Genomic DNA, 23277 nt, shown 5'->3' with positions numbered 1-23277 from the left:
TAAACCAGAGTAATTGTGCTGAAACATAGTATTTCTGCCAAATGATAGTATTTCTGTCAAATTATAGTATTTGTTCTAAGACATAGTATTGATTTAAAATTACAATATTCATAGTTCATCACAGTGTCTCTGGTAAATCACAGTATTTCTGCTATGTTGTACTATTTTTCTAAATCATCGTGTTTCTGTAATGCTTAAGTATTTTTGGCTAAATATATTCTTTCTGTTATCTTATACTATTTCTCCTAAATTCTTGTATTTTTGAGAAGTTATCATGTTTCTGCTAAGTTACAATATTTCTGCAAAGTTCTGCTATGCTATTGCATTTCTGCCAAGTATTATGTTTCCTCTAAGATATTGCAGTTCTGCTAAGTTATTCCATTTTAGCAAACTTCTTTTGCTTCTGCAAAGTTTTTACAATTTCTGCAACTTTTCAGCTTTTTCAGCTAGTTTTTGCAGACAGCTTCAGCTTTAAAGCATCCACACTGCATTTTCGCAGGAAATGCAAATTTTTCTAGTTATTATTATTGTGTGGATGCTTTAAGGCATCCACACTATTGTTTTCCTGTTTCTCTTTATTCTTTATACTTTATTCTAGTTGCTTCCGTACACTTTTTGGCACTTAACTACTTCCACAATTTTCAGCCCATTTTCACCGTTCAACTTTTAAACTATTCTGCTATTTTTGCTCTTTCCGGCTATATCTTTTGGTATTTTTCACTATTATACTTTTTAAAATATTCCACTTTTTTCCTTTAATTTGTCCCATTGAAATGAATGGGAATTCTGCTAAAACTTTCTTGTTTTTGCAACTTAACTACTTCCTCATATTTTCACGTAGAACAACCATTCAAACTTTAAAATGTTCACAAATTATTGGGCTATTCAGGTATAAATCAGCTTTTTCAAATCTTTTACCGTTTTACTTTTATGCCTCTTAAAGTTTTCAGTTGCAAAATTGTGATTTTTCACAAAATACATGCGTTGTTATGGTTGCTATGCACTTGGCTTCCAGTGTGCCACTGAAGGTTTCGCAGTCTTCTCTTCATGTCCGAACAACTGTTTGCTACTTGCTCAATTTTCACTCAACTTCCACAAATTATACATCAAAACGTAGGTATTTTTGCTGGCTTTCAGAAAATGTCACCATCATTGTTGTGAGATTTATAGAATTTTGGCAAATCTCCTCAGACCAACACAAAGTCTCAAAACTCTCCATAGAAAGTCAATGGAGAGTTTGTTCAAAATCACCGCTGGATTTCTGTAATGAGAGGCATATTCGAATCGTCATATCTCCTTAACGAAGCGAAGTTCAAACATGAGGCTTGTCCCAGTATATCTTCAGACACTCCTGACGCTCACAATTCAAGAATGTTTTTCTCACCTATTACCGTTCTGAAATGAGTTGGACTTGTTTGAGGGTAGGAAATTCGTCCTTCGCTCAGATTTCTTCAGATTTCAAACTCTGGAAATGAACCACTTTTTTCTCTCGTCATATCTTTTTGATGGATTTCCACAGAGACCTGAAAATTTCCATGACTGTTCACCAAAGCCTGCTGTCTCTTACGGTGAAAGAATGATATCGATACTCCAAATAGATTTAGAGTTACAAAGCGTTGTTTGAGGGCAGGTCAAGGCAGTTTTTGCTTCGCTCTACTCAGTTATGGTGCATTAGAAGTCAAATATCTTTAATAATTCATATTTTAATGATAAATTGTCAACACTGGAAGATTCCCCCATCTCTTCTGAACAAAACGGTGTAAGAATGACCGTTCTAGCCCCTACGGTTAGGAAATTATGGTCATTTGTTTGAGGGGAGTCGTCACTATGAGAAATAGACTGCAAAAGTCCTGTGTCTCTCTGTGCTGCATGCACCTGTTTTGGCGGGAAAAAGTGCACAGGCTCTCTGATTGGTGGATTCAAATTCAGCAGCTCCCAGTCTTTGACCTAGAAACATACTTCTCTCTCCCTGTGTGTGTGTGAGTGTGAGTGTGTGTGTGTGTGAGTGTGTGTATGTGTGTGAGTGTGAGTGTGTGTGTGTGTGTGTGTGTGTGTGTGAGACAGAGAGAGAGAGAGAGAGAGAGCCTTTTTATGGGATGATCTCATTGCAAGATTTAAATTCAATATATTTAGACTGCTTGACTGAATTGGATCTTGTGTGTGTGTGTGTGTGTGTGTGTGTGTGTGTGTGTGTGTGTGTGTGAGAGAGAGAGAGAGAGAGAGCCTTTTTATGGGATGATCTCATTGTAAGATTCAAATTCAATATATTTAGACTGCTTGACTGAATTGGATCTTGTGTGTGTGTCTCTCTGTGCATGTGTGTTTGCATGTGTGTCCATATTTGTGATTGTGTGGCTGTTATATATTTTTTTGCTGATTTTTTTCATTTAACAAGTATATTTTAGGGACCCTCAGCATGTTCAGCATTTTTTCAGCTGTCCATTTTGCTTTTCCAATTTTTCTGTTTAAGTTATCACTATTGTGCTAAATCATACTATTTCTCCTATTTTATAAGATTTGTGTTAATTTAGTATTTCTGCCAAATATAGTATTTCTTATTAATTATAGTTTGTCTACCAAATCATAGTACAGCATTTTTGCTTTTTATAGTATTTGTGCTTAATATAGTATTTCTGCTAAATGTAGTATTTATGCTTAATCATACTATTTCTATATATTTCTGCCAGGCAGCCAATCCTCTGTGAGGACTGAGACATTCAAATGCACATATCAGGGCCTGCACGGCTTCCCAGCCAGCCAATCATATCTGAGGTCTGCCGTTTCTTCTCTCGTCATATCTCAGCGACGGATGTACAGAGAGCAATGAAAATCGCGGTCAAAGTACACCAAAGTCCGCTGATTCACCCAGTACAAGAATCATGTTTCTAGTCCACCTAGTTTTTGAGTTACACAACGTTTTGTAAGTCCAAAAAACGGCACTTTTTGCCTCTCACCGCGATCTGATTCTGACTGCTCATCACCCTGTTTTTCAAGGCGCCCGCTCTCTCTCCCAGTGGCGCAGTTGGTAATGACACGGGTCTGCAACCCAGACGTCGTGGGTTCGATTCCACCTTAGTCAACATGTTTTTTTCCCTACAAATTAATACACTATCACAGACCAGTAATTCATATTCATCATTTATTACAATTCTGCAAACATTTAGCATTTTACCAGCTTTTCTAATATGGACCTCACATTCTTGTTAACACTCCATGGCACAAATACTCTTCCCTTTAGGCTCTGTGTATGTGTATCAATATTTCTCCCATGTTAAAGTATTACTCCTCCATAATTGTATTTCTGTTAAATCAAAGTACTTTTACTACATCTTGGTACTTCTGCTCAATCATAGTATTTCTGCTAAATCATAGTATTTCTGCTACTTTTTGGTACTTGTGCTAAATACAGTATTTCTGCTAAATCATACTATTTCTGCTATTTTATAGGATTTGAGGTAAATATAGTATTTCTGCCAAATATAGTATTTCTACCAAATATAGTATTTCTAATAATTATAGTTTTTCTCCCAAATCATAGCACAGTATTCCTGCTTTTTATAGTATTTGTGCTTAATATAGTATGTCTGCTTTTTATAGGATTTGTGCTTAATATAGTATGTCTGCTTTTTATAGTATTTGTGCTTAATATAGTATGTCTGCTTTTTATAGTATTTGTGCTTAATATAATATGTCTGCTTTTTATAGGATTTGTGCTTAATATAGTATTTCTGCTAAATGTAGTATTTATGCTTAATCATACTATTTCTATATATTTCTGCCAGGCAGCCAATCCTCTGTGAGGACTGAGACATTCAAATGCACATATCAGGGCCTGCACGGCTTCCCAGCCAGCCAATCATATCTGAGGTCTGCCGTTTCTTCTCTCGTCATATCTCAGCGACGGATGTACAGAGAGCAATGAAAATCGCGGTCAAAGTACACCAAAGTCCGCTGATTCACCCAGTACAAGAATTATGCTTCTAGTCCACCTAGTTTTTGAGTTACACAACGTTTTGTAACTCCAAAAAAACGGCGCTTTTGCCTCTCACCGCGATCTGATTCTGACTGCTCATCACCCTGTTTTTCAAAGCGCCCGCTCTCTTTCCCAGTGGCGCAGTTGGTAATGACACGGGTCTGCAACCCAGACGTCGTGGGTTCGATTCCACCTTAGTCAACATGTTTTTTTCCCTACAAATTAATACACTATCACAGACCAGTAATTCATATTCATCATTTATTACAATTCTGCAAACTTTTAGCATTTTACCAGCTTTTCTAATATGGACCTCACATTCTTGTTAACACTCCATGGCACAAATACTCTTCCCTTTAGGCTCTGTGTATGTGTGTGTGTATCAATATTTCTCCCATTTTAAAGTATTACTCCTCCATAATTGTATTTCTGTTAAATCAAAGTACTTTTACTACATCTTAGTACTTCTGCTCAATCATAGTATTTCTGCTAAATCATAGTATTTTTGCCAAATCATGGTTTTTGTGCCAAATCATAACATTTGTCTTATGTTATAGTATTACTACTAAGTGGAGGAATATCTGTCATTTTACAGTATATGTGCTGATTACAGTATTTCTGCTAAATCATAGTATTACTACTATATTATATTTTTTTTTCTAAATATAGCATTTCTGCTATATAATTATATTTCTGCTATGTTATAATATTTGTGGTAAACCAGAGTATTTGTGCTGAAACATAGTATTTCTGCCAAATGATAGTATTTCTGTCAAATTATAGTATTTGTGCTAAGACATAGTATTAATTCAAAATGACAATATTCATAGTTCATCACAGTGTCTCTGGTAAATCACAGTATTTCTGCTCTGTTGTACTATTTTTCTAAATCATAGTGTTTTTGTAATGCTTAAGTATTTTTGGCTAAATATATTCTTTCTGTTATCTTATACTATTTCTCCTAAATTCTTGTATTTTTGAGAAGTTATCATGTTTCTGGTAAGTTACATTATTTCTGCTAAGTTTTGCTATGCTATTGTATTTCTGCCAAGTATTATGTTTCCTCTAAGATATTGCAGTTCTGCTAAGTTATTCCATTTTAGCAAAGTTCCTTTGCTTCTGCAAAGTTTTTACAATTTCTGCAACTTTTCAGCTTTTTCAGCTACTTTTTGCATACAGCTTCAGCTTTAAAGCATCCACACTGCATTTTCGCAGGAAATGCAAATTTTTCTAGTTATTATTCTAGTTGCTTCCGTACGTTTTTTGGACTTTAACTACTTCTACAATTTTTGTGCTATTTTCACCGTTCAAATTTTAAACTATTCAGCTTTTTCTTCTTAAGACTGGTATGACTTTTGGTATTTATAACTATTATATTTTTTAAAATATTAAGCTTTTTTCCTTTAATTTGTCCCATTGAAATGAATGGGAAACTTCTGCAATTCTGCTAAAATTTGCTTGTTTTTGAAACTTAACTACTTCCTCATACTTTCGCCTAGAACAACCATTCAAACTTTAAAATGTTCACAAATTATTGGGCTATTCATGTATTATTCAGCTTTTTCAAATCTTTTACCGTTTTACTTTTATGCCTCTTAAAGTTTTGAGTTGCACAATTGTGATTTTTCACAAAATACATGCGTTGTTATGGTTGCTATGCTCTTGGCTTCCAGTGTGCCACTGAAGCTTTTGCAGTCTTCTCTCCATGTCCGAACAACTTCTTGCTATTTGCTCAATTTTCACTCAACTTCCACAAATTATACATCAAAACGTAGGTATTTTTGCTGGCTTTCAGAAAATGTCACTATCATTGTTGTGGGATTTATAGAATTTTGGCAAATCTCCTCTGACCAACACAAAGTCGGAAAACTCTCCATAGAAAGTCAATGGAGAGTTTGTTCAAAATCACCGCTGGATTTCTGTAATGAGAGGCATATTCGAATCGTCATATCTCCTTAACGAAGCGAAGTTAAGACATAAGGCTTGTCCCGGTATATCTTCAGACACTCCTGACGCTCACAATTCAAGAATTGTTTTCTCACCTATTACCATTTGGCCATGAATTACGTTTGTTTGAGGGTAGGAAATTCGTCCTTCGCTCGGATTTCTTCAGATTTCAAACTCTGGAAATGAACCACTTTTTTCTCTCGTCATATCTTTTTGATAGATTTCCACAAAGACCTGAAAATTTCCATGACTGTTCACCAAAGCCTGCTGTCTCTTACGGTGAAAGAATGATATCGATGCTTCAAATAGATTTCAAGTTCCAAAGTGTTGTTTGAGGGCAAGTCAAGGCAGTTTTTGCTTCGCTCTACTCCATTATGGTGCATTAGAAGTCAAATATCTTTAATAATTCATATTTTAATGATAAATTGTCAACACTGGAAGATTCCCTCATCTCTTCTGAACAAAACGGTGTAAGAATGACCGTTCTAGCCCCTACGGTTAGGAAATTATGGTCATTTGTTTGAGGGGAGTCGTCACTATGAGAAATAGACTGCAAAAATCCTGTGTCTCTCTGTGCTGCGTGCACCTGTTTTGGCGGGAAAAAGTACACAGCCTCTCTGATTGGTGGATTCAAATTCAGCAGCTCCCAGGCTGCTTGACTTAAAACTTGCTTCTCTCTCCCTGTGTGTGTGTGTGTGTGTGTGTGTGTGTGTGTGTGTGCTACAGAGAGAGAGAGAGAGAGAGAGAAAGCCTTTTTATGGGATGATCTCATTGTAAGATTCAAATTCAATATATTTAGACTGGTTGACTGAACTGGATCTTGTGTGTGTGTCTCTCTGTGCATGTGTGTTTCCTTATGTGTACATATTTGTGATTGTGTGGCTGTTATATATTTTTTTGCTGATTTTTTTTCATTTATCAAGTATATTTAGGGACCCTCAGCATGTTCAGCATTTTTTCAGCTGTCCATTTTCCTTTTCCAATTTTTCTGTTTAAGTTATTACTATTGTGCTAAATCATACTATTTCTGCTATTTTATAAGATTTGTGCTAAATATACTATTTCTGCCAAATATAGTATTTCTCATTAATTATAGTTTTTCTACCAAATAGTACAGTATTTTTGCTTTTTATAGGATTTTTATAGTATATTTATATTGCTTAATATAGTATTTCTGCTTTTTGTAGGATTTGTGCTAAAACATAGTATTTCTACTAAATGTATTATTTATGCTTAATCATACTTTTTCTCCTTTTTATAGGATTTGTGCTTAATATAGTATTTCTGCTAAATTTTAGTATTTCTGCTTTTTATAGTATTTGTGGTAAAATATAGTATTTCTACTAAATGTAGTATTTATGCTTAATCATACTATTTCTATATATTTCTGCCAGGTCCCCAGGGAATCATTCCTCTGTGAGGACTGTAATATTCAAATTTTCATATCAGGGCCTGCACAACCAGCCAATCATATATGTGGGCTGAGGCATTCAAATTTGCATATTGGGGCCTTCATGGCTTCTAAGCCAGCCAATCATATCTGAGGGCTGAGGAATTCAAATCCACAAATCAGGGCCTGCACGGCTTCCCAGCCAGCCAATTATATCTGAGGTCTGCCGTTTCCTCTCTCGTCATATCTCAGCGACGGTTGTACAAAGAGCAATGAAAATCGCAGTCAAAGTACACCAAAGTCCGCTGATTCACCCAGTATAAGAATTATGCTTCTAGTCCACCTAGTTTTTGAGTTACACGACGCTTTGTAACTCCAAAAAACGGCATTTTTCGCCTCTCACCCCGATCTAATTCTGACTGCTCATTACCCTGTTTTTCAAGGTACCCGCTCTCTTTCCCAGTGGCGCAGTTGGTAATGACACGGGTCTGCAACACAAAGGTTGTGGGTTCGATTCCACCTTCGTCAACATGTTTTTTTCACTACAAATTAATACACTGTCACAGACCAGTAATTCATATTCATCATTTATTACAATTCTGCAAACTTTTAGCATTTTACCAGCTTTTCTAATATGGACCTCACATTCTTGTTAACACTCCATGGCACAAATACTCTTCCCTTTAGGCTCTGTGTATGTGTGTGTCTATCAATATTTCTCCCATTTTAAAGTATTACTCCTCCATAATTGTATTTCTGTTAAATCAAAGTACTTTTACTACATCTTATTACGTCTGCTCAATCATAGTATTTCTGCTAAATCATAGTATTTCTGCTACTTTCTGGTACTTGTGCTAAATACAGTATTTCTGCTAAGTCATACTATTTCTGCTATTTTATAGGATTTGAGCTAAATATAGTATTTCTGCCAAAACATAGTATTTCTACCAAATATAGTATTTCTAATAATTATAGTTTTTCTACCAAATCATAGTACAGTATTTCTGCTTTTTATAGGATTTTCATAGGATATTCATATTGCTTAATATAGTATTTCTGCTTTTTATAGGATTTGTGCTTAATATAGTATTTCTGCTTTTTATAGGATTTGTGCTTAATATAGTATTTCTGCTAAATGTAGTATTTCTGCTAAATCATAGTATTTTTGCCAAATCATGGTTTTTGTGCCAAATCATAACATTTGTGTTATGTTATAGTATTACTACTAAGTGGAGGAATTTCTGTCATGTTACAGTATATGTGCTGATTACAGTATTACTGCTAAATCATAGTATTTCTACTATATTATATTTTTCTTTCTAAATATAGCATTTCTGCTATATAATTGTATTTCTCCTATGTTATAATATTTGTGCTCAACCAGAGTATTTGTGCTGAAACATAGTATTTCTGCCAAATGATAGTATTTCTGTCAAATTATAGTATTTGTGCTAAAACATAGTATTAATTTAAAATGACAATATTCATAGTTCATCACAGTGTCTCTGGTAAATCACAGTATTTCTGCTCTGCTGTACTATTTTTCTAAATCATAGTGTTTCTGTAATGCTTAAGTATTTTTGGCTAAATATATTCTTTCTGTTAACTTATACTATTTCTCCTAAATTCTTGTATTTTTGAGAAGTTATCAAGTTTCTGGTAAGTTACAATATTTCTGCTAAGTTCTGCTATGCTATTGTATTTCTGCCAAGTATTATGTTTCCTCTAAGATATTGCAGTTCTGCTAAGTTATTCCATTTTCGCAAAGTTCCTTTGCTTCTGCAAAGTTTTTACAATTTCTGCAACTTTTCAGCTTTTTCAGCTAGTTTTTGCATACAGCTTCAGCTTTAAGCATCCACACTGCATTTTCGCAGGAAATGCAAATTTTTCTAGTTTGTTCTGTGCTTCTCTGATGCAGTTTAGATCCTTTGCAACGACTACACAAGACAAGATTCTTTAAAGCAGATTTTTTTTTGCTTGGTTTGTTTCTGTTGGTAATAGCTTCAGAAGAAGCCGCATGTTGTAGATTTGTGCATTAATTAAAAATCACTTGCTCTTGCATCACTGATTGTTAGTATCCATAAAACAAACTTCAGAGTCTTTGTTGTTTATTCATCTCTGTCAATTTCCCGCCGCTCACATTTTGCATGTTGTTTCTTTTCATCCATTATTAATTACAACAGAAGCCTCTGTTCTTGTGCTGCCTGAGCCGATAAAAGTCTCGTGTCTCACTGCAGATTCGTTCAGACAAAATCACGACCTTTTGCATCACTGAGTTGAAAGATGACACCGATCTTACACAAACAGACAGGGGCAAAATGGGCTGAATTTACTACATCAAACACTTCACAAAAATACCATGTACCAACCAAAGACACCTGTTTATGTTTTTTTCAGTATAAATATTTTATTTCAAGATATAACAAACACTGAAATTTATTCAGAGATGCCATGGTACTGTGAGGAAACAAGCATATCAGCAGGTGGTAGCAGATCTTAAAATGCTCCCTTTCTTGTGCTTGCCAAATTCTCATGGCCATTTCCTCATTCCAAGCTCTTAGTTGTTTTTCAAAGGGCTAAAGTCCCCATTGGGTGGTTATCATTATTTACCTCCAATGCAGTGGATTGAGAAAGTGCTACAAAATGCACCTCGTCCATTGTGTTAGAGAGTTTGACACTTGCGTGTGGGGAGAGTATCGCCAAGGACAGAATGTAAAATGAATTCTGAACCTTTCTTGTGTAGGTTGAAAGTCCTTACACAACCATGTAACGTTGTGGAGGTCATTGGATAACTTTTTTTTCACTATTAATGGTGAAAAATATGGTAAAGCTGGTCCTGTGCAATGCCAAGATAGGTGCTCATAATGTTGGAAGTTTCAGTGTAAAGATTCCTGTGGTAAAAACACAGAATGAGAGCAGTTATAGATTAAAATGAAAGTTTTTTTGAATTCATCTTAATATCAAAATGTCTTACTTTGCCTTCTCCTCCAGCTTCAGGCCTTTGATCTGTTCCAGGTAATCACTGGCAGTGTTGACCGCACCTGCATAGTAGGACTTGACAGTATCTGTTATTTTTGTGATGGTCCCTTGCTCTTCCTCATCAACCTGCCTTGGCACACGGAAGCTTTCAGCACCTATGCAAAAACAGGCCACATTAGTTAGAGGGTTAAAGACACGAGAGGCAAAAAAGACAGAGAAGAAGAAAAGTTTTTCACCCTAATGTCTTCACTTAAAACAAAACTTCATTTCCTGCTAAAGATGGTATGTCAATGCATTCAATAGCTTTTCTATATCAGAATATGTGATGTGAATTTCAGTTTTAACCAAAATGAAAAACAAAAACATATCATTTAGTCATCTGGTTTGTATCCATTTTCTTGAACTGAATGTGCTCATTATTACTCTGTAGAGATCTCGCTTATGTTACAAACAGGTTAGGATTGAAAAGCTTAAAGTTTTATTATCACTGACTCATAAAAACCTCCTGGTATATTATATATTGGTGTTGTTGGTTTTACTCTCTGAGGACAAACTTACTGAGTGCAAAAAGTGCAACAAGCACAGTGATGACCAGCAGCTTATTCATGGTCCTTGGATCTGTGAATGTAGAGGAAAAAAAACATTTGAAGCTTCCTTCTTTCCATCCACTAGGGTGAGACATTGTCCAAGATTTACCCACTCATCCAGCCGATGTGTTTGTTATATTAACTGTGCATATATGTTGTTTTAGTCCACTTCTAACATTAAAACACAGAAGATCTCCCCAAATCTCCCAAACGGTTAGGTCATCTTTCGGCTTTTTCTCATATACAGTGAAACAGCATGCGTCTATTTTAAAACTGCTCAGTAAATGAATCAAAAGTGTTGGTACTCACTCTATTCCTCTGCAGAAGTGACTGTGAAAAGAAAGCAAAGTAAGAGGTAGTGCCGGCCCAGCCTGTTTATATAGGAGTGTAAAAGTGGTGACTTGTTGCTCTCAGAGCCAAAGTGCACTCTGTGGGAGATAAACCTGGACTGCTGTCAGCTGTGCGTTTTTTTGGAGTGGTTCATCATTGTGTCTTGATAAAGCAGATATTGGGATAATGCAAATACAAGGATAGTGAATAAAGCGTGACAAGGTACTTATAACAGTGGTAGCACAGCTGTGGTCAGGAGTGACTTTCATAGTATAGACTGAAAACAGCATTGTAGAAGAATACTGACAAATAAATGTGGCCCAGTCAATTCTTTTCCATTGATAAGGTCAGTATCAGCAGACTGTTACTCCTTTTGCTGTTCACAGTCTACATAAGGAGGCACTTTAGATTTGTATAACAAGACTCAGTCATTCATGACACACTGCAACAGTCCCAAGTCCTTTTAAAATGGTCCAAAGTCTAAAGTGTGCTGAACACATCACCCACACTGATTCTGGTTATGAAACAGTTAGGCCGCATTAATGAATATATGGTGTTGCATTGAAAACTCTTAAGAATTTATTTATTTTATTTTTTTAGGGTTTTTTTTTTAGAACAAAAACAATCTCTTTCCACATGTCTCTTCAAAAACCTTCAGGAAAGGAGAAGTTTGGTCACAGTTACATGCGGAAAACATTGAATCCCCGTCTTGATTCTTTTCAATTTGAAATGAAAATACAAGTCTAAAGCTGGCTGTTCATGTTATGTTGTTTTGTCCTCATGTGCTCTTTATTTCCTATTTTCCCTAATAATTATAACATAATTATAATATTCATTCTTGAGACAAAATCTGTCTTTTTAGCCTCGAGGCTGTGGTTATATATTAAAGTAAATATTGTGGCTCTGGGTAATAAGTGACAGTTTCTTGCTTGCCATGGGTGAACATTTGGTGAACAGAATTCAGAGTCCAGACAGCTTTGTCAATATCAGTCACATGCTTTTTTTTTGGTTTGTTTTTTAGCCAGAGTAAAAACAATTTTATGAGGAAACAATTTCAAATAAAATTCTGACCTACGAAAATATTTGTGAGATGTTTAGATCTCTTTTTGGAGAAGACAGAATTCACGAGGGGACAGGTTTATCAACATTTCAGTTTGTGCTGGGAATAATTGTTAATGTGACAAAAAAAACCTGTTTTATCTCTTTTATTTGTTGGAGCTAAGTGCTTTCCCCTGCGATGTCTACATGTTGATGGAGGCCTAAGTAAACATTCAATCCAATCATGTGTTCCAGTCTCACATGTCATGTTGTGTGCGACCCCAAGAACTCAGGTCAGTTGAGTGCAGCTGTGGGCAGCAGTAGGGTTCAAACTGTTTGAGAATTTGCACTTTTGATTCAATCCAACTGAATAAACGCTGTGATGGCTCATCTCGGCATGGTTATTGCTGTAGCTGAAAATAACATTGGTGTATTATTGCATTATAAATTCAATCAGTGATTTCTGCTGTTGTGAACACAGGAAGAGTATTTGTTTGCTGCTCATATGAGTAGAATAAGGCAGATATTCCATATGTTCTTGCAAAGTGCTGTTCAACAGGAAACCTGTATCAATATTCAAATTATGGAAAGTTAATTCAAATAAAAACGTCTGAGATTATTGTACAGTTCTCTTCAGTAATTTTAGGTTAACAATCAATTTATGTAAAGATACAAAAGACACATTAATAATGTGTTTTCAGTATTTCTGTCACTAAAAAAAGTTTTCATATGGGATTATACAAATTCACTGTTCAGGAGACAGAGTTTGACTTATTTCAGGGTATTAATGATATTATTAGCTTGTGTTTAAAGCACCACATTTTCATTATATTTCCAGTTTTATCAAGGGGACAGCTCACTGCAAAACCACAGTGAGTAAAAAAACCCATGGTGTTTAATTGAGTTTTCTTTTTAAATTTATGTTGTAATAAATAATGTGTTTTCTTCATAATTAAAAGTATGAAATGTATGAAAAAACTCTATACATACTTTAAAAGATACATTAGAAGATTAGGAAATAACAGAATTATCAAAGCCTGGAACTTTTTCCTTGTATCATAACAGGAGAGGATCTGAGTGTATATGAAGAAACATATTTCACAGAGTTTTCACTTCATTTTATTGAACACGCCCACATTACATACACAGTCACACACAAACTCTGGTTAGTGTTTCAAACATAAAATACTGTACATGCACAATTTGCATATGTGGTGTTGACATGTTTTTCATGGTTTTAACTCTGCATGATTGGACAAGTATTTTGATTTAAAAGAGGCAAAGAATAGTATTTGTATTCTTCTTCTCCGGTGTAGTTACTATGACCTATCATCTAACAAGGGCTGCTGAGAGGCAGTTTGCTCCAGTTGGTCTTCTTTACTCAGCAGGCAGGACTTCGTCCAGGATTGATTTAGCGTGGTCAATGCCCCTGCCCAGGGTGATGCCAATGTGGGGGCGCAGGTAGTATTCATAGACACCCAGTGCTGCTGTACGAGCCCTGTCCACTAAGGGAATTGCTTCCTGACCGATAGCACTGATGAAAAGAGGAAAAATGGATGATTTTAAAAGTATCCATGATTGAAGAATTTACCAAATAAATCAACAGAACCATAAAAACTGTCTGTATGTGTTTGTGCTGAAATTGTGAAATCTAAACATTAATTAAGTAGCATCTAATAGCAAATTATGTTTCAAGTAATGACATTAGCAGCTTACAAAGGTTTATTTTCTTTTGGAGCCGCCTGTGAAACATTAAGCGTTACTAGGATAGTGATAGGTGAAAACTTACGAGGCAACTTTCACAAAGGCTTGGTACTCAGGCTTGCTCTGCACATTTTCAGCAAATTCCCTGACATCCTGTGAACGCTCATTGTCACGTATGCCCTCCACAACGGGAGTGGCAGCAGCGTGCACCTTGTTGTAAAAATTCATCAGTCTCTTCATGAATGTGGCTTTGTGGGTGTTATATAACTCAACCATTTCTGGCGATGGTTCGGGAAGTGCACACAGGCTCATGGAGACTGGAAGGCAAAAGAGTTGAGACTTTTAGAGAGAGAGATGAGAACTAGTACTATTAAAACAGTTGCAAGTAAATTCAATAATTACTGATGTATACACATGTTAAAAAGAGACAACAAAAAAGATTAATTGTTGCACTGGGAAATTTTACTAAACTGTTTAGGGGGTTAGTGTGTAAATGTTATTTAAAAGCCAAATAAAAACTGTCCCACATATCTTGGCACCTCACTCTCAGTATCAGATTTCCTTGGTCAGTATTTAAATTTGAAAATTTTCTGCTACAGCAGCTCACTGTATTATAAAATTAAGCACTTGTGTTGCATGTCAGCTACATATAAATACATGCAATATTCATCCATGACACAGTGTTCATTAAATCCCTGAGTGCAATAAAAGCATGTTAGACTGGGCCAATCAAACATCATTAAAAACAGTCACATCAAACTCAATTTGCTCAAAAGCCTGACTGAATCTTAACTGTTACAGAACATTTAAGGTTTACAGGGTGACTTACCCTGCAGCACCAAGATCAGTGCAAAAACATATTTTGCATTCATTTCTGAAAGACAAAAGTGAAAAATGAAATTCACATTTCAACTTATTGAATTGTTTTCATATTTTAACAACTGAAGATCATGAACAAGGTGATTAAATTGCTAACATTTAAAGCAAAACTGCATTTCCTAAATATTTCACGAAAAGCTGTTTTAGTGAAATCTACTCTGTAGTTGCAGAAGAGAAGCTGCAAGGGCAGCTGCAGGAAGAAAAAGGGATTACCTGCTGTTGTGTTGGATGCACAGATCCAAGAAGTGACAGTCTTCTCTCAAACCGAGTTGTCTGTAACTCAGAGCGCACATCTGGACAGGAAGATATAGGGGGGGACTGCAAACAAACGTCATCTGATGAGCATACACACACATGCTTGCATGCACATGCACGCAAACACACACACACATACACCTACACAAAGTCCAGTGTACGTGACATTCTTTAAATACAGAATGTGGAAATATGGCGTAGTTGTTATGTAATCTTTCTGAAATGTACGTTTATCCTTATCCATATGGCAGGATGCACTGTGGCACTGTGGACGTTGCGTGTTTGCAGAATGTCATAACAATTACACCTCATTTTATAGAAAAAACTTAAGCAGCTCATATGTCTGTATCTGTTATGACAAAAGATAATGTTAACTGTGTCGGCTCTTGATAATCAGCACTTTTTTAACAGCAGATTTTATAGTATGTACTCAGATATTGGTGTCAAATGGTCAACAGGTCAATCATTCAGAACCTGCCCCAACGCATTGTACTGAGCAATGGCTGCTGGGCATTCTGCCCTCACCTTTCACCCTAATACCCTGTCAGCAATGTGGTCAGTTCTCTTTTCAATAGTGTTTTAAAAAAGGTTTCTCCTCTGTATATCTTCATCACTTTTTCTTTTTAACCTTATTTTTCACATATCCACATGCATCCATTTAATGCTTGAGATTTGTTTTACTTGTCGATTAATGCACCTGTGTGTGACTTGTACTCACGTAATCAAGAAGACAAGCTTTTCAGCTTCGATTAAAACCAAAACCAAAATGTTGGTTAATCGGATTCAGTTGGTGTGCTCTTTGTTTAATAACAACCAAACAAATACAAAAACTCTAAAACCTGCAGCAGAGGCAAACAGATATGTTGCACGGATATTTATTAACAACTCATTTGATTTTTTTATGCATCATACATTAGTACAAGCCTAATGATAAACATTAAATTATGATCACTTCAGCAGTGAAGCCATGACGTTTAGTAAGAATACTGATTTACTCAGTTGAGTGAGTTAATCAACTTGAGTTGTGTTAAACGGTGTGTAGTGGCTGATGGTAGTCTGAATCCTCTCCCACACTGAGCTTTTGACACCAGAGGCCCATTCAACATAGCTGTCAGTCACCGGTTGAATGTGGTCTTCATAATAAGCACCAGCAAAGCCTTGTGTTAGTGCCCCAAGCGCCAGGATTTTATTTTTGGCTGCCCTGTGAGATAAAAGCAGCAAAGTACATATAATACACAAATAAATATGTTATTGTGCAAACTTTTTGACTCAATAAGTGAAATCAAACTAAATATTTTAACAATTCTGATCATTTACTGATCATTTACAAAGAGTTCTAGTCTGAACTTATGAATGAACTGCATTCAGTGGTCAACAGGGTTTTTTTTTTTCTGAAATACCTGACCCTCTCTGCCAGCTTCTGCAGCAGTCCTGGTGAGTCAGGTTCTTTTGTGGGCTCTATTTGGGCCAGAAGTGGCCCACATGCTGCAAAGAAAGATGCTTGTCAGTCAATTAGAACAAAACAAAAAGTGATCAGAAATGACAGAATCAATACTGAAGATAGTATAAAGTCATACCTTGCATTAGTAAGAAAAGACTGAAAAGAAGTGCTTTCGTATGGGGCTGTCATGGAGAATTAAAAAAAAAAAACATACATCATAACAGTTCATGATATTGTTATTAATATAACAGAACTCTTTGTCCGCACAGTCCATATGGAGTTCACATTGGATGCAAAAACAACAAAGTTCTCAGCAGATTATATCAAAACATACTGGTTCTTTGTCTTTGACAGCTACAAGAAAAACACAGATTTCAAAATAAGATTTGTCAGTTTGTGCATTGTCATTAAAACTACCATGATCAAAAGAATATATTTTACCATTTCCTCTGGCTCTGGTCAGCAGGAGTTAAATGAACCAAATGTTATCTAGCCACTTTATTTGTATTTGGTAACCTTGGCAATGTGAACATTGGTCCTGATCGGATGATCATTCATCAGTTTTTTTTTTTCTTTGATTCACCGGTAGCAAATCAACAAGTCTTATTATGGTTTTATTTTCTCCCTAATTTGACTTTGAAAAGTTTTGTTGTCTTAGCTAAAAAAAAACACTCACACCTGACAGGGCATTCAAAGACATTTGAGTTAAGTTTTAGTTTAGGTAGTTAGTTTTATACCTTTTTGAAAGATGGAACTTTTACTTGTTTGGGAAAAATTGGTTTAATCCATTTAACACAGATCTACCATTTGCAATGTGTTATGATTTGTCTTTCATGTTAAGTATCACTGTGTTACAATATGAATGTTAGTAAAATCTAATTTTTTAAATAAAGTCCCAAACTCTTGGGATCTTTTCCTAATCAACCGAAGCTGAGTTCCACCACTGAGCAAATACACTTTGGTTTAGGTATCTCTATTTTTGGCAGACGTTGATATGCGCTGTATTTACAGAGAAGTCAAAGTCTGTCTTCCAGCACCACAGATTTTAAGTAAAAATCTGGAGCAAAAGTTTCAGACAGATAAACATTTTCAGCTAAGCAAAGCATTTCTGTGGGCAGAGTCCACCATAAAATTGATTTTGTGTTGCAGTCCTCAGAGTCTGCTCTTCCATATGGAAACAGCTCAGCACTAATGTTCAGATTATGTTTCATAAGAGCACTGTACTCACAAACCTGGTCTTGCAGCTGTCTAAATATGCTGGATCAAAATTCTGTTGCCCTTGTCTTTAAACTGCTTTATGTTAAACATCTGGACAGTACAAAGTAAACATTGTGTATGTGTGTCCCTGAAAAAGGCTGCAACTTAGAAAAAAACAGAAGAAAAACTATTACAATGCAGAAACTGCCTGTTTATAAGGTACACCAAGATAAAAGTGATGTATAAACAGCTTTGCAAAAGATCGCACCTTCAAGAACATTAAAGCTTTGAAGCTTTACCTGACATTACCTTAAAGTGAAACTAATTTCACAACAATTTCAAACAGGTGATATCAATTGCGCGCCCATGTCTGCACCAGCAGTTGACCTCTGTCAGGTTGTTCTCTTCAGGGAAACAGAAATCAATGAACTGGAACAACTTGCTGATTATTAACTCATCATAAACAGTGGCTTTATCCCAGGTGTTGTGAAATGCACAAAGCCATGTTGGCACTTGACCTTTGCTTCAAATTACTGACACAAATGGATTAATATCTATTAGATGTTACTTGGTAGCCTTTGAAAAAACTAGTCAGATTTTTAATGGCCATTGGTAGACAAATACATAATTCTCCAAATTTACTTAGACATTCCACATATGTTAATGGTAGGTAATTAAAGAAGTTCATATAACAGTGTTTAGGCCTGGATTCTGGAAGTACTTCAAAGGTGGTTCACAGACCTTTTGTTGTTTTTAGAATGGCCAAAATTGGAATACCATAGTTATGTGTTTCTATAAAAAACAAAAATAATCTGAGCAGACACATTGAAATGATGTATCAAAACAATATTGCTTATAGTCACTTGATACTCCAACCATTTCTTTTCATTTATCTATTTATTTATTTTAATCAATTTGACAGTCTCTGGCACTTGATTGAAACATATATTTTAGATCATTTATTTTATTTTAAATAAACAGGGCACAGTATATATATATATATATATATATATATATATATATACATAGATAGATAGATAGATAGATAGATAGATAGATAGATAGATAGATAGATAGATAGATAGATATATGCGGTACGTGTATTCTCTTATCTTCATCAAGTCTTCATCTTCTGCATAAATAATTTCATCTGTTAAAATGAATCACACCTCTCAGGTTGTTATTGATTTTCCATGGAGTTTAAGCAACAAGTGAGAGTTTAAAAACTTCAATCCAGTTAGGATCCAATGGTGTGCAAAGCATATGGACGGTCTTCTGTAATAGACAGGAAGCGTTTAATCAGTGCTTAAATTTATTACAGAATTTCCTAGGGCAGGGATAGCTCAGTAGGTAGAGTGGTGGCCCCATAATCGGAAGATCGGCGGATCAAATGCACTAATCGGCTACCCTGAGGTACCGTCTCTACACACTGCTCCCCAGGTGCCCAATGGCTGCCCACTGCTTCACTGAGTGAATGGGTTAAATGCATAGAGGAATTTCCCCACATGGATCAATAAAATATACATTGTTATTGTATGGACAAAAACTGAGGATAACTTAAAAAAATTAAATTTGAAAAAAAATCTTCAAAGATTACAGACTTATGTGTGCAGAGCAACATGTTATCTGAAATATCAGCCTTCATGCGTGAGAATGAGCATCTTGTTGGTGAAGGGCTAGCTCCAGGCTAGTGATAGGATCTTGTCATCTTTTCTACTTTCAATCAAACCAAATTGATATTTCTTAACTTTTAACTGGAAAAGCCTCTGCAGATGGAGGTGATAATCTGATAATCAAAGAGAGGAAAATTTACAAGGAGTGCAAAGAAAGGAACGCCTGAGACAGGATATGTTTAAAGCCAAGAGTGGCCTACCTGCGTATGTTTACTTTGAGTTTTAAAATATCAAAGTTTACGATATGAATAACTGTAAAGCAAACAAACAAACAAACCAAAAGTTGATGTTTTGAGTACATTAATTTCCTGAGAAAAGCTCATTCTCTTCATTCTTCATTGACCTGCAAGTCTCCATGCCAGTATATAAAGTTTTAATAAACTAATACATAAATCATTACTAGTTAAGATCAGAGGACTTAACTACTGGCTTTATTGATCATTAGCTAAACAGAGCTATGACTTTTTGTCAGCCTAACAACAAAAAACCCAAGGTTGTCCTTATTGTCTTCAATCAGTGACAAGTAGAAAGATGGTCTAGCTTTACAGGTGCTTATTTATAGAGCAACAAACTCTTTTTCCAGGGTAAGTGAGGATCTTCTACATTAATGAGACAGAATTTCATCTTCAGCTTTGGGTTCTCATTTAAGGCTGACAAGTACTTTTTATTTCTGATTTTAGGTTTTCTTTTTCAGAGGAGTATCCAGAGTATCCAGGGTCATATGCAGCAAGGATGTAACTGTACTAATAAAATAATCAATATCTTTGGGAATAGTGTTTAGGTAGCTTGTGTTGGCACATGGCAACAGTGGAGGAATTAAATCTATGAACTCAGTTACAGCACTTTCTGAACGACATTAATTGTAATGAAATGTATTCTAATGTATGCATTGATTAAAAAAAACAGAAAGATTTATCACATTAAATTGTATATTGAGTATATTTAGATATGTACTTTCCTAAGGGATCAGTTCATCACGTAAAATAACACATTTCAGTAGTGATATAATTATTAACAATTCTAAAATCTGGAGTGGTGGCCACGATTTCAAACTGTGTAAAAAGAAAAAGTGCTTTATTGCTTTTTAATAATTAATGACTAGACTGCACTGAATACTGAATAAAAATTTGTCTTTGTAAAGATTATGTCAATTGTTAAGATCAGACTGTATCTAAAAATATATTTTTCAGTTGTTCGTTTTTTGTTTGTTTGTTTGCATTATTGTAACTTCTGTTGTTTATTGATTCAAGAATTGAGAAGTCTGACTTACAAACATTTGCAATTGTATAAATATTATTATTTTTTACTTAAAAGTCTCATTGTATCACACACATACTTAATAAAAGGGGAAAGTAAGTTTTATTTTTATGCATCAGCAACAGTAAAACTTTAATGGAAAAAAAATCATTCTGCTGAAACATGCAATCGCCATTATTTACATGTTAGATGATTACTTTTAAATTAACTGAGTGCTTACTACAATGCTGAGCAGTTTATCTAACAGACGTGAATGTTTTTTTGTTTCCGTTGCTCAAATTGTCCTTTTTGTCTTGTTTCCCTTTTTTTCACATCCTACCTTCTTTAGACTTTTATTCCTTCTTTGCGGCTTAAACATTCCTGTCCTCATTTAAAAGAGGAGTAAGTGGGCAAAACTTTATGTGGTCCATTTTGTCAGATAGTTGCAATGAAAAAAGGAGAATGAACTACAACAATAACCTATAGTAACTGTGACCTGAGTTAGAGCCAGGAAGTCAAAGACCTCATTTCTCAACATTTTGTTTTCACAGCAAGCCGTCTGATGCAAAAGGCCAATGTCCATTTGTTGCTGATGACTTGACCTACAAGATGATACTGCTACCATGCCACAGTACAATCAAGAACTCTTTTAATCAGTGAATACAACAATACACGCACACACACACACACACACACACGTCATGTCATGTTTTCATTCTTTGCATGGCCACAAATTGAGGATCACCCACAATTTTGTTTTAAAATATTTGCAATTTCTTTATTGCACTTTTCAAAAAAAATAAAAGATTACACTCTTTACAGGTAACATAATTATTTAGTCTGTGTAGAGCAACGTGACATGTGAAATATCGGCCACCCACGAGCAGAGTGAGCATCTTAGGCTGGTTGCTGGCTAGCGACAGGTTCCTGTCCGCTTTTCTACTGACTCATTTCCCCGAATTTGGCTTTCATCTTCTGAAAGGCATCTGAGAACCAGTTCCTGGGCAAAATAAACACGAGTTAGATGGCGTTGAATTGTGTGTGTGCCTATATGAATAAATCTGCTTATTCCCTGTATGTTAGAGTACCTGGTGCTGGTTCCAAATTCGCTGTTGTGTATATCATCGAAGGCAGTCTTAGTTTTTTCAGCGAGGGACTGACCAATTTCAGTCAATTTCTGACCAAACCTGTCAAATTTGTCCTTAAAGCTGGTATCGTCTTGGGCCTCTGTAGATGGAGGCATATTCAAAGAGAGGGAAATTTGCATCATGTGAAATAAGAACAGTATGACTGGAACAGGATATGTTTAAAGCCAAGTAGCCTACCTGTGTATGCCACAAAAGCCAGCATCAGCACGGCAACTGCAAGGTACAGTCTCATTTTTGCTGTAAATGACTGAGAATATAAAAGGGACAGATTTTTTGTCTTTTTTCACACATTTGCTGAGGATCACTAATGAAAGTGGAAAACAGTTAACGTTTATCTTTCTTTAAAAATTGCACCTCTGCATGTCAGCACCAAGGTGACTGGACAGCTCCTTTTACTTTTCGTCTGTTATTTCTCTACTTTGAGTTTACAAAACTGACCATTTTACCGATAAAGCACATTTGGTCATGATATTTTTATTAAAGAAAACAAAACAAAAAGAACCACAGACACACACACACACAAAACCAAACAAACAAACCAAACAAACAAACAAACAAAGGTTTTGAATTATTTCATGCTCTTTGTCTACTAAAGTGCATGTCTCTGCAATCTTTAATAAACTTTCAAAAGATTCTTTTTTAGTCCTATAAAATACTATATATATATATATATATATATAAAAATATAAATTAAAAAAATATACATACCTGTTTTTGTCTCAGAAGAGAAAAAAAATCAAGTGCCTTTAAAAGCCTATGTGCGTCCCTCTTTATAAGCGCTTGGTTTTAGGAGAGTGACGTAAACACCAGACAACACGTACAAGTGGTGACCTTGAGTCGTCTCTGCCCCTTTTATTGACCAGCACATGAGTTACATGAAGATATGTTGATTGTGATAGAGACGTGCTCAAATTCATTATGCAGCAAGATTGTGTGATATCCACCACGGTGATAAAAGAGAGAGAGCGAGGAAGAGAGAGAGAAAGAGAGAGAGAGAGAGACTCTAGATTACAGTCATGAAGTGATGTATTATGTGTAATTATTATTTACAAGTAGTACTCAGAAAAAAAGCATGAGAGACATTGAAAAGCATAAAGACAATATAAGTATGTGTATATATACTTTTGAAAAAATCAAATCACAAGGATATGAAGATATGTGCATTCATGGCAGAAACAGCAGCTTAGTAGATAAGGTGAGATATGATGTAGAAGAACAATAGTTCAATAGTGATATAATCATCACCAACTGACCATCTGGAACCTCCTTTGGACCTGAAGCTCTGGCTAAATTTTAAATTGTATCAAACACTTTGTCTTTAATACTTTTTAATGTGGGGTGACTAGACTGCAATGAATACTGGTTAAATCTGCCTGCTTTTGATACATGGTGCACATTTTTAACACAAACTTTCTCTGAAATGTTCTATGTTTCTTTCTTTTCTTGCATTTTACATGATATTTTAGAGGTTGGAGCAAACCTTAACTGCTATCATTAAAT

General features: G+C 35.4%; 4 protein-coding genes across 4 annotated transcripts; all 4 read right to left on the bottom strand.

The window, feature by feature from the left end:
- Nucleotides 1-9691: 9691 nt before the first annotated feature.
- apoc2 (apolipoprotein C-II) lies at nt 9692-11256 on the bottom strand. The gene is made up of 4 exons (XM_084945087.1): nt 11186-11256; nt 10848-10907; nt 10285-10444; nt 9692-10201 (listed from the first exon to the last, which is right to left on the bottom strand). The coding sequence occupies exons 2-4, from the start codon at nt 10894-10896 to the stop codon at nt 10117-10119; spliced, it is 294 nt and encodes a 97-aa protein (XP_084801213.1). The 5' UTR covers nt 10897-10907; nt 11186-11256; the 3' UTR covers nt 9692-10116.
- Nucleotides 11257-13347: 2091 nt separating this feature from the next.
- Nucleotides 13348-15156, bottom strand: apoa2 (apolipoprotein A-II). Its single transcript, XM_084944797.1, has 4 exons — nt 15041-15156; nt 14778-14822; nt 14034-14265; nt 13348-13778 (listed from the first exon to the last, which is right to left on the bottom strand). The coding sequence occupies exons 2-4, from the start codon at nt 14818-14820 to the stop codon at nt 13622-13624; spliced, it is 432 nt and encodes a 143-aa protein (XP_084800923.1). The 5' UTR covers nt 14821-14822; nt 15041-15156; the 3' UTR covers nt 13348-13621.
- Nucleotides 15157-15941: 785 nt separating this feature from the next.
- Nucleotides 15942-17044, bottom strand: apoc4 (apolipoprotein C-IV). Its single transcript, XM_084944798.1, has 4 exons — nt 16965-17044; nt 16660-16705; nt 16483-16567; nt 15942-16283 (listed from the first exon to the last, which is right to left on the bottom strand). Exons 1-4 carry the CDS (start codon nt 16965-16967, stop codon nt 16091-16093), a joined length of 327 nt encoding a protein of 108 aa, XP_084800924.1. The 5' UTR covers nt 16968-17044; the 3' UTR covers nt 15942-16090.
- Nucleotides 17045-21380: 4336 nt separating this feature from the next.
- Nucleotides 21381-22619, bottom strand: apoc1 (apolipoprotein C-I). Its single transcript, XM_084945056.1, has 4 exons — nt 22486-22619; nt 21955-22024; nt 21718-21856; nt 21381-21629 (listed from the first exon to the last, which is right to left on the bottom strand). The coding sequence occupies exons 2-4, from the start codon at nt 22007-22009 to the stop codon at nt 21569-21571; spliced, it is 255 nt and encodes an 84-aa protein (XP_084801182.1). The 5' UTR covers nt 22010-22024; nt 22486-22619; the 3' UTR covers nt 21381-21568.
- Nucleotides 22620-23277: the final 658 nt, after the last annotated feature.

This window comes from Perissodus microlepis, chromosome 11 (assembly GCF_051167445.1).
Source record: "Perissodus microlepis isolate ML-2025 ecotype Zambia chromosome 11, ASM5116744v1, whole genome shotgun sequence".
NCBI classification, from domain to species: Eukaryota; Metazoa; Chordata; class Actinopteri; order Cichliformes; family Cichlidae; genus Perissodus; species Perissodus microlepis.
Note: the sequence above shows the minus strand (reverse complement) of the source record. Positions and strands in the feature narration are given on the sequence as shown.

Excerpts from the sequence above, each read along its gene's own strand:
- apoc2 (XM_084945087.1), bottom strand. The coding sequence starts at position 10,896 with ATGAATAAGCTGCTGGTCATCACTGTGCTTGTTGCACTTTTTGCACTC. Across the intron at positions 10,445-10,847 it reads TGTTGCACTTTTTGCACTCA|GTGCTGAAAGCTTCCGTGTG; the intron begins GTAAGTTTGTCC and ends GTTTTTGCATAG. Across the intron at positions 10,202-10,284 it reads AAGCTGGAGGAGAAGGCAAA|GAATCTTTACACTGAAACTT; the intron begins GTAAGACATTTT and ends TTTTTACCACAG.
- apoa2 (XM_084944797.1), bottom strand. The coding sequence starts at position 14,820 with ATGAATGCAAAATATGTTTTTGCACTGATCTTGGTGCTGCAGG. Across the intron at positions 14,266-14,777 it reads ACTGATCTTGGTGCTGCAGG|TCTCCATGAGCCTGTGTGCA; the intron begins GTAAGTCACCCT and ends TTTGCCTTCCAG. Across the intron at positions 13,779-14,033 it reads GCCTTTGTGAAAGTTGCCTC|TGCTATCGGTCAGGAAGCAA; the intron begins GTAAGTTTTCAC and ends TCTTTTCATCAG.
- apoc4 (XM_084944798.1), bottom strand. Across the intron at positions 16,568-16,659 it reads TCTTTTCTTACTAATGCAAG|CATGTGGGCCACTTCTGGCC; the intron begins GTATGACTTTAT and ends CTTTCTTTGCAG. Across the intron at positions 16,284-16,482 it reads AAGCTGGCAGAGAGGGTCAG|GGCAGCCAAAAATAAAATCC; the intron begins GTATTTCAGAAA and ends TTTATCTCACAG.
- apoc1 (XM_084945056.1), bottom strand. The coding sequence starts at position 22,009 with ATGAGACTGTACCTTGCAGTTGCCGTGCTGATGCTGGCTTTTGTGGCA. Across the intron at positions 21,857-21,954 it reads GGCTTTTGTGGCATACACAG|AGGCCCAAGACGATACCAGC; the intron begins GTAGGCTACTTG and ends CTCCATCTACAG. Across the intron at positions 21,630-21,717 it reads GAATTTGGAACCAGCACCAG|GAACTGGTTCTCAGATGCCT; the intron begins GTACTCTAACAT and ends TATTTTGCCCAG.